This window comes from Mesoplodon mirus (genome assembly GCF_964341445.2).
Source record: "Mesoplodon mirus genome assembly, chromosome: X".
NCBI lineage: Eukaryota > Metazoa > Chordata > Mammalia > Artiodactyla > Ziphiidae > Mesoplodon > Mesoplodon mirus.
Window position 1 is genome coordinate 27,903,065 of NC_138981.1, and position 14,854 is coordinate 27,917,918.

At 39.6% G+C, this 14,854-nt stretch overlaps 2 protein-coding genes across 2 annotated transcripts in view; one reads left to right on the forward strand and one right to left on the reverse strand.

The window, feature by feature from the left end:
* The window catches only part of IL1RAPL1 (interleukin 1 receptor accessory protein like 1), a gene marked incomplete at both ends in the record, with an annotated part of 1,118,841 nt that overhangs the window by 551,369 nt on the left and 552,618 nt on the right, over positions 1-14,854 (forward strand). The gene's annotated exons all lie outside the window — the stretch shown is intronic.
* On the reverse strand, positions 1,481-4,339 carry LOC309796950 (transcription factor SPT20 homolog; the record flags this gene model as incomplete). Its single annotated transcript, XM_082610347.1, has 1 exon — positions 1,481-4,339. One exon carries the CDS (start codon positions 4,337-4,339, stop codon positions 1,481-1,483), a length of 2,859 nt encoding a protein of 952 aa, XP_082466473.1.

Sequence of the window (14,854 nt, forward strand, 5' to 3'; positions counted from 1 at the left end):
TTAAGAAAGGATTAAAATCTTTACCCATATGTATAATTTGAAAACCTAAGGAATATATAATAATATATTTAATTATTTGTAGGTAATTTGAAAACCTAAGAAATATACAACTATAAGAAATAAGGAGGGTTTCCCTGGTGGCGCAGCAGTTAAGAATCTGCCTGCCAATGCAGGGGACATGGGTCCGAGCCCTGGTCCGGGAGGATCCCACATGCTGTGGAGCAGCCGGGCCCGTGTGCCACAACTACTGAGCCTGCATTATAGAGCCCGTGAGCCACAACTACTGAAGCCCTCGTGCCACAACTACTGAAGCCCGTGTGCCTAGAGCCCATGCTCTGCAGCAAAAGAAGCCACCACAGTGAGAAGCCCATGCACCACAGCAAGGTGTGGCCCCCGCTCACTGCAACTAGAGAGAGCCCACACTCAGCAACGAAGACCCAAAGCAGCCAAAAATAAATAAATAGATAAATAACTAAACAATTAAATTTTAAAAAAAGAAATAAGGAACATATAAATATAAGGAACCTAAAGAATAAACAGGGCTTCCCTGGTGGCGCAGTGGTTGAGAATCTGCCTGCTAATGCAGGGGACACGGGTTCGAGCCCTGGTCTGGGAGGATCCCACATGCCACGGAGCAACTAGGCCCGTGAGCCACAACTACTGAGCCTGCGCGTCTGGAGCATGTGCTCCGCAACAAGAGAGGCCGCCATAGTGAGAGGCCCACGCACCGCGATGAAGAGTGGTCCCCGCTTGCCACAACTGGAGAAAGCCCTCACACAGAAACGAAGACGCAACACAGCAAAAATAAAATAAATTTAAAAAAAAGAATAAACATGATAATAATATATAATACATAAAGATATAATTTGAAAACCTAAGAAATGCATATATAAATATATATATTTTTGCTTATTTTTAAGTCTGGTGTATGGGGTTTTTTTTGAGGAATTAAACTTCCATGGCATATTTGCCATTGATCATAAAGTTGACTTTTATATAATGTAACAAAACTATCATTTGCACTAAGATTATTACTATAGTTTATTTTCAGCTTAAGTACTTATGCTTATTTCTGTCAAATATTTAATACTTTATTAAAGTTAACTTGAATTTCAGTATTTAACATATCTTACATTAACCCTGACAATAAACTTAAGAAGTAGATATAACTACTTACCTGTTTATAAACAAGGAAATGGAGATTCAGAGAAGTCAGACAATAGGCTTGAGGTCAGTAAATTGCAGAGATGGGATTCTGACATGGTGGTTAGCACCATAGCCCATTTTTTGTTTTTCAGTAAATCATTTCCCTGTTTTTTTTTTTTTAAAAAAACGCATAGAGTTGTGCTTTTGTATAATTTGTACACCTACCAATGTAAAATACTGAGACATTAAATACCAAAATGGAGTGAAAACTTAGAAACCCTTTGATCCAACACTCTTGTGTTGTTTTCAAAAAGATTAAAAAGTAGTGCAAGACTCAGGGCTTTGGCGGGGTTGGTGTGCTTCTCTTCATTTTACCTTCTGACTGGCTTGCTGTATGCTCACTAGGTGGAGGGGGCTGAGCTGTCTGGGCTGTTACTGTTGTCACAGCCACTAAGCGCTGCAAGATTCCGAACTGTATTGGCTGAGGCCATGGCTGCCACTGCAGCTGCAAGGCAGAGGAGAGCTGAGATCCCTGCTGAGGGAGGTTTGGCCCTGGGTGGCTCTGGGCAGAGCCCAGCTGAGACAACACAACTACCTGGGGCTGCAGAAAACCCTCCACTTCATTGAGGTTAATGGCCGTTGCTTGCTGAGCAGGTAAGTCGGTTGTCTGACTGACTGAACCTTGTGCAGGAGCCTGTGGCACTGGCTGCTGAGGATGCGAAGTTGTGGGTTGTTGAAGTTGCTGTGGAATCAGGTGGTAGAAGCACTGCTGCTGTGGCTGCTCCTGGGCCTGCTGCTGGGTGTTCAAAGTGAGTGAGTCTGGTGGAAGCTGGAGTAGACCTAAGGGCCTGAGACTGGAAGCTTTTTTAACAATAAATTGAACACCTCCTTGAGAAGGAGCCGGTGGTGCAGCAGGCAGCACATTTGGTGGCTGAGCGCCTGCAGGCTGCTGGCCAGTCTTGATCCTTGTTGGTTGGTGGCCAAGAGTGATTCCTCCAGGCAGGGGGCTAGGCTTGATCCCTGTAGACAGGGTGCCGGGCTTGATCCCTGTGGGCTGGAGGCTGGGCTTGATCCCTGTTGGTTGGTGGTCAAGCCTGATTCCTCTGGGCAAGGGCCTGGTCTTCCTCCTTGTAGACAGGTGGCCAGGTCTGATCCCTGTGGGCAGGGGGTCAGGCTTGATCCCTGTTGGTTGGTGGCCAAGAGTGATTCCTCCAGGCAGGAGGCTGGGCTTGCTCTCTGTAGACAGATGGCCTGGTCTGATCTCTGTGGGCAGGAGGTCAGGCTTGATCCCTGTTGGTTGGTAGCCAAGAGTGATTCCTCCAGGCAGGGGGCTAGGCTTGATCCCTGTTGGTTGGTGGTCAAGCCTGATTCCTCTGGGCAAGGGCCTGGTCTTCCTCCTTGTAGACAGGTGGCCAGGTCTGATCCCTGTGGGAAGGGGGTCAGGCTTGATCCCTGTGGGCAGTTGACAGAACATGATTCCTGCAGGAGCTGTGGCCCCAGTGGTAGAGTCCTGCACGGGCTTGGAGCCTCTCCCCGAGGCCTGGCGTCCTTTATCAGCGTACACCACTCTGATCTTCAGGCCAGATGATCTGGCCAAAACTTGGGTCCTTTGTGATGAGCCCTCAGTGGACAGGGCTGTGGCAGGAAGCAAGCTAACTCGATTCACCTCCGCAGAGAATTTCTGGGAAGGACTTGGTGGCTTAGGGGCAGGGGCAGGAGATGGAGATTTATGAGAGCTGCTTGCCTGCTGTGAAGTGAAACTGTCACCACTGGAGCTCCTTCCTGACTTCAAGGGAAGTGTGATGGGTGGAGGTGGATGTTTGGTTCCCTTGTCTGGCACTGAAGACTGAACTGACCCAGTCTTAGGCTGTTCTGGTTCTTTCCCTGGAGAAGGTTGCCTGAGACCAGCTGAGTCACCGGAACTGTGTGATACCTGCACTGGATGCTGGGCGCTCTTTTGGACCAATTCCTTGGACTGACTGACCACCCTCCCCACATCAGTCTTTGGCCCTGGCATGAAACTACAGGAATGGTTATCTGTGGAGGACTGTGGGGGAGACAGCTGTCTCTCACGTGTGACTTGTTTATGGGAGCTTCTTTTTCCAGAAATAAGTGGATCATTAAGCGACTGCAAGGTCAGCTTTGTTGTTTGGGACTGACTGCCCTCTTCACACCCAAATACAGAACCATCTTGTACCTCGTGCACTGGCCAGACTGTTGATTGTGAGTCATCATATTTGACAGATTTCTTCCCTTTAGCATATTTCTCCACGTCCACTTCAGAAGGTACAGCCAAGTCACAGGGTGTCTGTTTCCACATATCTACACAAGTTCCTGCTTTAAAAGTTTTGAGGCCGTAATTCCCACCTGTTTTACTTTCTCTTATTTTTTTGCAGGAAGTCAGGGCTCTTAGCTCAGGAGGAGGTGGACAATGAGACAGCTCCTGCTGCCAATTCAGAGAGGCCATAGAATACCTCTTGAAGCCCCTTTTCATGGGACGAGTGTTCAGCTTTTGTTTGTTATAGAGCAGTCTGTTTTCAGTGCAGACTGCTGATACAGAAGGGTCTAGACACAGTGGTTCAGCTGTATCTAAGATCAGCTGGTTCTCAAGCAAAAGTTTGTCCTCCTGGGTCCATTTCTGGTTATCGCTGGCTATGACCTCTACATCGCAGGCTGAAGTCTGCATCGTGGGACGTAAGAGAATATGCCTGCTTTGGTAATGGGGAGGTTCCCTGTCACTGGACTGCCTGTAGTCCCGTATTTCTGCTATGACACACCCACGATGAAAAACGTTAACCTGAGACTTTTCCAGGAAATCCACCAAAACAGGAGGTAATTCTTCTGCATCCAAGTATTCGAGCAATTCCCCTTCTTCATAGGGCAGTCGAATGGTCTCTTCAGATGATCCATTTTCCCCCTTGAGCATCAGCGAACAGCCCTCCTTTCCTGGGTACAGGTTGACCACCAAACACGGCAACGACTCTCTCCTAAGAAGCTTCTCTAACAGGTTCACATTGCTTAATTCCTCCATAACCCCAGGCTCCTTTTCACATTCTTCAACATAAATGTCATAAAGTTTTTCATACAGAGACTTTTCCCCATTAGATGAGTATTGCCTTTTTGGAGGTCTCTGTTGGGCACTTGCAATGACATACTCTGCACGATCCAAAGCTCTTTCTAGAGATTGTTGCATTTTGGTACAAAATAGGGGCCCTAAAAGAAAATAAAACGTTAAGCGTTACTGACGAAGCGGGTGAAAATCGCGTCTTTCATATGGCTGTGTAGTTCTGCAAGCTGCCCCAACTCCACAGTGGAACTACTAGCCTAACTTCAGTACGGACACCAAGAAACCCACCTCCAAGGGAGTGCTACACAGAATTCTTGTGAGTTTCTGAAAATACCTGTATCTGTAGGGGTGGCAGCCTCAGATAGGGCAGGCCTGGCTAAGCCAGAAGTCGACATCGGGGTTAGACGGGCTTCCGTGCGCCTGCGTGCGTCGGCGTGCTGTGCGCGTCTGCGTGCTGTGCGTGTCTGCGTGCTGTGTGCGCCTGCGTGCGCCTGCGCACACCTCCGCGCGTCTGCGTGCTGTGCAGGCCTGCGCAGTGGGCTGTCCTTTGGCCTGCATTTCCTGTTCTCCTACCTGTACTTCCTACTGGAGAGTCGGGCCAGGCGTCCATATCCAGTCTGCAGTTGTGCAAGGTAAACGCAAAAAATGTTTTTTAGGAATCGAGGCAGTGTTATTACTTTTTAAATATGTAAATTCAGAACTTTTATTTCAGCAAAGTTTTCTTGAATCATTGTCTGAAAATCTTCTGTTTCTTTGATTTGCTTTTTTCCCTTCAAGGATTTCACTTATAAGTATATCGGATAATCTCTTCCTGCCTTTTCTATCATATTCTTTCTAAAGCTTTTTGTGTTACTTTATTTTCTTGTCTCTTTTCTATTGTATCCTTTATGATTCTCTGTTAATTGTGGGTATACCTCTTCTCCCTCCAGAACTGTATTAGTTTTGTATTGCTGCCATAACAAATTACCACGAACTTGGTGGCTTAAAACAACACCTGTTTTTTTGTTTGTTTGTTTTTCCCCTCTTAGTTCTGCAAGTCAGAACACAGAACAGTGTCAGTTTAGGGTCTCAGAAGTCCAAAATCAAATTTGCCTGGGCTAGGCTTCTTAACTGGAGGATCTGGAGAACAATCCACTTGTAAGCTCATTCAAGTAGTTGGTCAAAGTCAGATGTGGTTATAGGATTAAATTTCCTTTTTTTTTTTTTTTTTTTTGCCAGTTGTGTCAGGGGCCACTCTCAGCTGTTAAAAGTTGCTCCCGGGCTTCCCTGGTGGCACAGTGGTTGAGAGTCCGCCTGCCGATGCAGGGGACACGGATTCGTGCCCCGGTCCAGGAAGATCCCACATGCCGCAGAGTGGCTGGGCCCGTGAGTCATGGCCGCTGAGCCTGCGCGTCCGGAGCCTGTGCTCCGCAACGGGAGAGGCCGCAATAGTGAGAGGCCCGAGTACCGCAAAAAAAAAAAAAAGTTGCTCCCATTCTTTGGCAAGTGTCTTCCTCCATACTCAAGCCAGTGATGGCATATTGAATCCTGTTTATGCTTCTCGCACCTCTGACTTCCTCTTCTGTCACCAGCTGGAGAAGATTCTATGCTTCTAAGGGCCCATGTGGATAATCCAGGATAATAGTCCCTATTTTAAGTTATGGTGCCACATAACGTACTATAATGACAGGAGTGGTAACTCATTATTTTCACATGTTCTGAGAATTAGAATGGACCATATTTCACTGGCCATTTTAGCAATTCTGCCTATCATAGGTACTTTGTAATTTAATCCTAATTTATTCTGTTTCTCCTGAGTTTGACTAGCTCCTGTTTCATACTTCATGTTGTTTGTTCTTTTGTCTTTGAAGTTAAAAAAAGAAGTTTATGATTCCAATTCTGCAATACTTATTTAAGTATAAAATTCCTGTTGGAGTGTCAAGTTAAATTTTTCCTCTGCTTTGTGCAAGTGTGGATTTGGACGTGTGCAGATGTGTTCTGCAATGGTTTCATCTGCTGAATCGATTCTCATTTTTTGGCTTTTTTCCCCCAGCAATAGAAGACACTTTGAAGTGGGTAGGGTAGGGGGATTGCATGGCTTACTTGATTTCATATTTTAAGGTCACCTTCTTTTGCTGCCATTACGATACATAGATTTTATTATTGTTAATGTTGGTGGTTGTGGTGGTATTTTTAACAAATTGTACATTTTTTCACAAGTCTGATTTCTTCTGATTCTTTGTCACAGCCTTCGTTCATTAGAGCCCTTTACCTTCAGTCAGTTCCTTTTTTCCCTTCACCACTAAGTCTTAGAAGCACATGTTTCCTTTTGAAGGTACCTCACTCTTCCTAAGAAGGGATGAACACCTCTGGTCCTGTGCTTTTTCTATACCCCTTTCTTTTGATTTCCCAGTAACCAGTGCTCTAATATACCTGGTCTCAAATCATTTCTCAGTATTTCCCATCTCAGAGTTTGACCTCAGAAGTCTCTTGCAAATTAATAAAAATAAGATCATTAACCCAGGAGAAGTAAAAAGTCAAGGTGACAGGTCACAAAATAAGGAATACAAAGTATCTGAAAAAATTTTCAACCTCACAATTAATAGAATTGCAAGTTAAGACAAAAATAAAAGACCATATCCTTACCTATTAGATTGCCAGAGATGAAAACACTTCATAGCTTACCATGTTAGCTAATGGTATGAGGAAACAGGCCCTCTCAAACATTGTTGCTGAGGGTGTTAATTGGTCCAATTCCTGTGGATAACAAAGAACCTAGTGATAGGATTTGCCCCCCAGGATTGGCTTCAGGGTGGCTGGGGCTCATAGGTGGGGATTTTTCACCACTGGTGTGTACTCATTAACAATTTACATACTTTTCAATTTTTTTAAAAAAGTGCAACATTTACCCTGTTACTTTGTATACCACTAGCACACAACTGGATCCATCAGTGGGGTGCAGCAGGTTTTCATTCTGAACAGGTAACATAAAAGTGCTGAAGAGGAAACAAACAAAATGGACAAAAACCTAAGGAAATTCCGGTATTTAAGGGGAAATGAGAAAATGAATCGAGGCACAAAAGGAAAACACTCTCTGATAAAAGCTCAAGATGAATGGGCATAAATAAAATGAAATTTTCATATTGTGCTCAACCCAGATAACAGAGGAAAGCCAGGTTATTGATAACTCTAGTATCAATATTTTCTGAGAAATACTAGTGAAGAAACTCAGACCATAGTAGAGAAAGGGATGGGCCTGTGTTGAGAAAGTGAGGAGAATAGTTCACACTACCACTGAAACATTTTTATTAGTGAAGGGAAAGAGGTAAATCATAGGTAGATATAGAGAGGACACACACGTGCACATGAACATAGAATATCTCTGTGTAAAATCTGTCAATACACCCATAGATCAGGAAAATATAACGTGCAGAATGATATTATCAATAATATTATTTTGGAATTTTGGGAAAGGATGTAAGCCCTCATGTAGACTTTTATTCGACAAATGAGAAACTAACCCAAAGCCACAGTTCAGATTAATAACTTATTCATGTTATGTGCTTTATACATTATAGACTTAATAAATGGTAAATAAAAACATCAGTAACTGCAAAGTCAAATTACGCAGCGATGCTTTGTACAATTTGGATACCAAATAAATCCATATTAATAAAGAAAACTAGAAGCCAGAAGTAATGTAATAGCTTTTGCAAATTAGTCACCAAGGTGGTCAATTACTATTGTATTTAATAGGCTAGTGAACAGAAGGGTTTTGAGAGTGGGAATGATTACAGTGCTGTTACATAAATTGTAGCTTTGAGAAAGCACTCAAGGAAAAGTTGTCTAGTTAATCATTATGATATTCTTCATGTATGTATGAAGAATAATTTGGGAAAACCCTGCATCCTGATAAGACTGAATATAACATAGTTGAATTCCTCCATTCCGTAAGAGTTCTCTCTCCCTTTTGTTTTCTTGCTTGCTATTATCATAACAGACTTTTAAGGAAAAAGCAGATTTTGTGACTGGAAATCATGTATACAGTAGAGCCATTTTCAGTACTTTGTAACAGTTGTTTCATGTGAGAAGAGCATGAGAGATAATCTTATAGTATTGGCAGAAAAGTATTTTGACAGCTGACTGTTACACAAAGTCTCCTGTGTAATTATTCCACCTCCCCTCTGACTAGGGATAAGTGTTTTACATATGACCCATTCTTCTGAAAGTACTGAATTTCAAAATGTCTGTTCTACGTTGACATCCGCAAATATTTAACTATCCAGTTCTAGAATCCCCTTGGTGATTCATTCCTCTAAAACTAAGAGAGCAGAGCCAATAACAAGCCCTCATTCATGGTGATGTGGTGATTTACTTATTTATTTATTTATTCATTCATTCATTCATTTATCTCCCTACTGCTGCATCTAGGGAGGCCTTCACATCAATGGCAGCTCTTTCTGGCAATAATATGAGACAAGTGTAACTGAATATCAAAATGTATGAGACTTCACTCCCAGAAAGAGTGTTCTATTCATATTGAGCCTTTCTATAAAAATGAAAAGTTGAATCTGGAGAACAGAATTGGAGGAGGGCTATATTTGTAGTAGGATAAGGAGATTAAATATAAAGAGCTATAAGATTTATCTCTTTTATGAGTTGCTGCTGGAAAGGAGCTTAAGCTTTTAAAAAGTGGTGACCTTGATATAAATTCCATATTTAACCAGTGGTGAAAATATTATGAAGAATGAATGGAAGAACATCAGGCATAAGTGTGAAGATTCAACAGATACAGTGAGGTTGACAATGGAAGCTGTTAAACCATCAGAGCAGAAAATGGTAACATCAATAAAACATACTATGTAACAGTTTTTCCATTAGGAAGTGTTTTTATATCAGGATGTTATTTACTTCTCACAACAACTCTATGAGGTTAAGTATCCTTATAATTTTATGATCAGGTAACTGAAGTTCAGGGAAGATAAGTTATTTGTCCATCACACAGCTTGTTAGTGGATTCTTCTGCCCTTGCAAATGTCCTCTTCTTTTTGTATTCTTTATCACATTTTGATAAAGATGCGACCCATTCATATTTTGCTTTTAACTTTTAATCATATCTCTAATATCACTCCATGGCATTACATTCTGCCCACCTGAGAGTAAAGTATTTTATTCCTGTCTTTTTTGTTGACAAGAATCCGTAGTATAATTGTCACATTCTACCATGTTTATATTTATGAAGATATACAAATCATTAGCCCATTTCCTTTTCTCTGAAAATGGCCTATTTCAACCATTTGTTCTTTAAGTAAATTGTAGGTGATTCAGATTAATGGCTCTTCTTTCTAGTCAGAAAAATCTAAAAATTACAGTTGACTGGAATTGATACTAAAATTGCCTAAAAAGTATTGAAAAGAAACCAACTGTGAAATGTGCATAAATTACATAGAATAAAAAAGTCTCTTCCCAAAAACATCTAATTCTGCCTTTAAATTAAATTAACTCAGTTTAATTCTGTTCTCCCCCCCCCATTTTTGTTTTCGATATAGAAATAAAAGGCTTTCATCATAGATAGGAAAATGCAAAAGCAGCTTAATTTATTAAATGCACCATGTTTAAAGAGTGTTGAAATATTTGCAAGTGTAGAAATATAATTTGTTTACCTCTCTTTTTTTTAACCTCCTGGGAGACTTGTAGGAATTTATGTATAATGTAGATTAAGCACTTGGATATTTGTTTCCTAAACCACTGTATAGGCCAGGATCTAGCCAGCTAAAGCAAATTCTTTATAAGCAGTTCAGTAGGGAGAATTTAATGTGGTAAATGGGTTATAAATATGTTAGAAGAACTGAAATGGCAGGACATAGGCAGTCCAGGGGTTAGCAACCACCCCTATGTCTGAAGGGAAGAAGAAAGGAAGGAAGTGGTGTTACCAAACCCAGAAGCTGAAACAACAGATCCTCTCGGAAAAATCCAACCTGGAAGTCAGTTGGCAGGAGAGCCTGGGAAATGGAGGACATATTTATAGGATAAAGTGGTAAACAAGCAGATAAGACTCCCTTTCCCATGGTACTTACACTGTATGGAAGGGAAAATATATACCTATATAAAGAAATAAAATCAGGAAAATATCAATTAGTGATAATTGATAGGATAGATATAAAATAGAGTGGTATACTAAAGAATTATAAGCCTTTATTTTCATGGATTTTTTATATTCATTTGATTTTATTCAAAATTGCAATGAAATAATATTTACCTTAATTTTTGAGCACCCCCTCACTGGCGTCACACTAGTTCCATTGGGATAAGGCTAATGTTTCGAAGGGCTTCTAGCTATTTTGCTTGAGCAACTAGGTGAATGGTGTGTTTATCAGTGAGACAGGGGAGACTAGGGTAAGAGTAGATTTGAGGGTAGAAGTAAAGATTTATTTGTGGGTCATGTTAGATCTAAAGAAATTTTTTAGATTTCAATTGAGTATGATAAATAGGCAACTGGATATATAAATCTAGAGTTCAGATAGAGGTTAGAGCTGGAGATACAAATACAGGACACAACAGAGAGTTGGTATTTAAAGTGAGGGTTAAATGAGATTATATAGAGGGAGATTAAATGAGATAATGCATATAAAGATTTTTTAAAATGATAGCTTTATTGAGATATAATTCACATATCATAATATTCTCCCATATAAAATGTAAAATTTAATTTTTTATTGTGGTAAAATATACATAACATAAAATTTACCATTTTAACTATTTTTAATTGTACAATTTAGCGGCATTAATTACATTCACAGTGTTGCTCAATCATCACCACTATCCATTTCTAGATATTTTTCATCATTGCAGACAGAAACTCTGTACCCATTAAGCAGTAATTGCCCATTCCTTTCTCTCCCCCCCCCCCCCGCCGCAGCACAGGGTAACTGCTATTCTAATTTTATCTCTAGGAATTTTCCTATTCTAGGTATATTATATAAATGGAGTCATACAATATTTGTCCTTTTGTGTCTTGACTTATTTCACTTAGCATAATGTTTTCAGGCTTCATCCATGTTGTAACAAGTATCAGAATTTCATTCTTTTAAAGTCCAAATAATATTTTATGTATATACCATGTTTCGTTTATTCCTTCATCTTTTGGTGGACATTTGAGTTGTTTGCACCTTTTGGCTATTGTGAGTAATGCTGTTATGAACATTGTTGTACAAGTATCTGTATGCATCTCTGCTTTCAATAGGTATATAACTAGGAGTAGCATTGCTGGATCATATGGTAATTCTTTGTTTAACTTTTTGAAGAACCTCCAAACTGGTTTTCCATAGCAGCTGCACTATTTTACATTCCCACCAGTAATGCACAAGGGTTCCAACTTCATATCTTCGCCAAAACTTGTTTTCCTTTTTTTTAATAGTTATCATAATGGGTGTGAAGTAGTATTGTATAAAGCTTTTTGCGCAATGTTCTTTCCCCCACCATTTCCTCGCAGTAGAATATAAGTGTCATAAAACCAAATACTTTGTATATTCACTGCTTTATCCCCAGCTGGGCCAAGCACATAGTCTTTGCTCAATAAATATATATTGACTGGATTAATGCATTTTAAATGTTCAATAAATGATATTTAATTCACTCTTCTAATAAATGATAGTTAATATATTAATTCCTGTATTACGTTGAGTGTCCCCTGCTGGGCTTAATGGTTTTGTTTTGTTTCTGTGAAATGACTTGCCTTTGCTCTGAGAAGTTTAAGAGGCAATATGCTGAATTTACATAGAATGAAACTGCCTCAAACCATAACAACAGAAAAGGAGGGGAACGACTTGAAAAATATGACATTAGAAAGGATGGAAAAGCAAGCAAGATCTCACATACTATCTTCAAATTGGAGCACTCGGTGCTATGAACATGTAAATTCAGGAAGGTGGCTGCAATCTCTTCTTCAAGGAGACTATCTAGCTTCCGTTTCCATTTCCCCCACACCTTTCTTGAGTGAGGAATGGTTCTCCCGGATACAGATACACTGTTCTATCTTCTTTGTGTCTGTAGAAGTTGGGCCACTTTCTAAATATGCTAAGTTCAAAGAAGTCACTCTACATGAGAACTCTGACTGTGAATTTCAGTAAACACTGTGTCTTCAAAATTACACCAGTCTCCAGAGTCTGGAAATATGCACCTTGGTCGATTTTATGGAATAGATTCAGTTTTTGTCTCCTATATGTAGTTAAGTATACAATATAAATGCCCATTATCACTAAGTTTATTTACCATCTTCACAATTTTACTTATCAGTTATATTTTTATTTTGAAGTCAAGGAAAGCAAAGCTATTATCAGGAAATACTGACCCGCAAAGTAAAAATGAATAAAACGTATGCCATTATTATATTCCAAAAATATTTAGAGAAGTATTAGTAGAAAAAAAATCACTGGTTTATAGCAGCTATTTGCTGACATTGTCCAGATTTGGTTTACACACAGTAGCGGGAAAAGTATTGATATGTTTTTAAATTTCAGAAAATTAATATAACTCTGAAAAATCTATTTGTACATGGGTAAATTTCAGCAAACTCTGGTAGTTCTCTGTCTTCTTTAAAGATCAGTGTAGACTTTCTTTTACTCTATTGGAAGTTTCCCTGGAATTTTCATTGTAAAATGAGAGGTGGGGTTCAGGATTAACCATGTGTCTGGATCCTGGTTCACCACTTTTCCACAACATTCTAGGAGCAAGATTTAATAGTACAAGAACTATTACAATCACATTAGAAAAAACTGCCTGTGTGATGCTTGGAGAGAAAAAAGTGATTTGCAACTGATGCAAATGTGGCTCACACATTTATTCTTCTGTTCCCTTATCTTTCCCTTATCTTTCTTTTTTTAAAAATTTATTTATCTTTTTTATTTTCTTCCAGGTTTACTGAGATACAATTGACACATAACATTGTATTAGTTTAAGGTGTACAACATGACAGTTTGATATACAGACAGACTGTGAAATAATTACCACAATATGATTAGTTAACACATCCATCACTTCACATATTTAACTTCTTTTCTTTTTTTTCTCTTGTGAGAACATCTAGGATCTACTCTCTTAGCAACTTTCAAGTATACAATACAGTATTGGGTTTTTTGTTTTTAATTTTTATTGGAGTATAGTTGCTTTACAATGTTGTGTTAGTTTCTACTGTACAGCAAAGAGGAGATATATGTATACGTAAATCGTTTTTGGATTTCCTTCCTAGTTAGGTCACCACAGAGCATTGAGTACAGTTCCCTGTGCTATAAAGTAGGTTCTCATTAGTTATCTATTTTATACGTAGTATCAATAGTGTGTATATGTCAATCCCCATCTCCCAATTCATCCCACCCCCTCTTTCCCCCTTGGTATCCATACGTTGGTTCCCTACATCTGTGTCTCTATTTCTACTTTGTAAATAAGGTCGCCTATACCAATTTTTTCAGATTCCACATATATGTGTTAATACACAATATCTATTTTTCTCTTTCTGACTTCACTCCGTATGACAGTCTCTAGGTCCATCCACGTCTCTACAAATGACCCAATTTGTTCCTTTTTATGGCTGAGTAGTATTACATTGTATATATGTACCACATCTTCTTTATCCATTCCTCTGTCGATGGACATTTAGGTTGCTTCCATGCCCTGGCTATTGTAAATAGAGCTTCAGTGAACATTGTGGTACATGACTCTTTTAGAATTATGGGTTTCTCAGGGTATATGCCCAGTAGTGGGATATCTTTCAAATCATGAAGGTCAACTACGCTGAAAAGAAGGTCTGTTGTATGCAGGGTGGGAAGAGATAATCAGGTGGTTGCAAGTAGCTATTCATTGCCAGGAAGTCTTTATAGCTGTGTTGTAGTTTTTGCCTGGCCTGGAAGAGACATTTGCTTACCACATCCACTGTCAAGAAGTGTGTGCTATGTCAAAGAAGCATACAGGGAGAGGAGGGAAAAGTGCAGTAGGATGTAGGTGAGGGTTGTTTAGAGGGATTAAGCAAAAAATAAATGTAAATCAGAACTTCGTAGCCATTAACTAATAGTTCATTCATTCATTCATTTAACAAATATTTATTGAGGGTGCCTGTTATATGCCTGGCACTGTACAAGAAGACACTTAGGGAAATCACTAGGCTTCTTAAGTCCTTATGCTCCATTGGCCATCACTGAACAAATTCTTATAATGGATTATTCTCCATGTGTCAGAAGAAACTGGAGTGTTCAGAAAGGGAGAAAGAGCATAAGAGATTTCTTTTGAAAAGTGCCTGAATCATTTAAAAGTTAAGCATAAAATAACCATATGACTCAACATTTCCACTTCTAAGTATGCACCCAAAAGTACTGAAAGAAGACACTCAAACAAATACTTGTAGGTGAACGTTCATAGCAGCATTTTTCTTGATAGCCAAAATGTGGAAACAAACCCAAATGTTCATCAGCTTATATACCAAGAAACTAAATATGATATATCCATACAATAGGCTATTATTAAGCCAAAAAAAGGAATGAAGTACAGATACATACTGTAGCAGGAATGAACCTTGAACATATTATGCTAAGTGAAAGAAACCAGACACAAAAGTCCACATACTGTACGATTTCTTTTATATGAAATATTCCAAGTAAGCAAATCCATAAA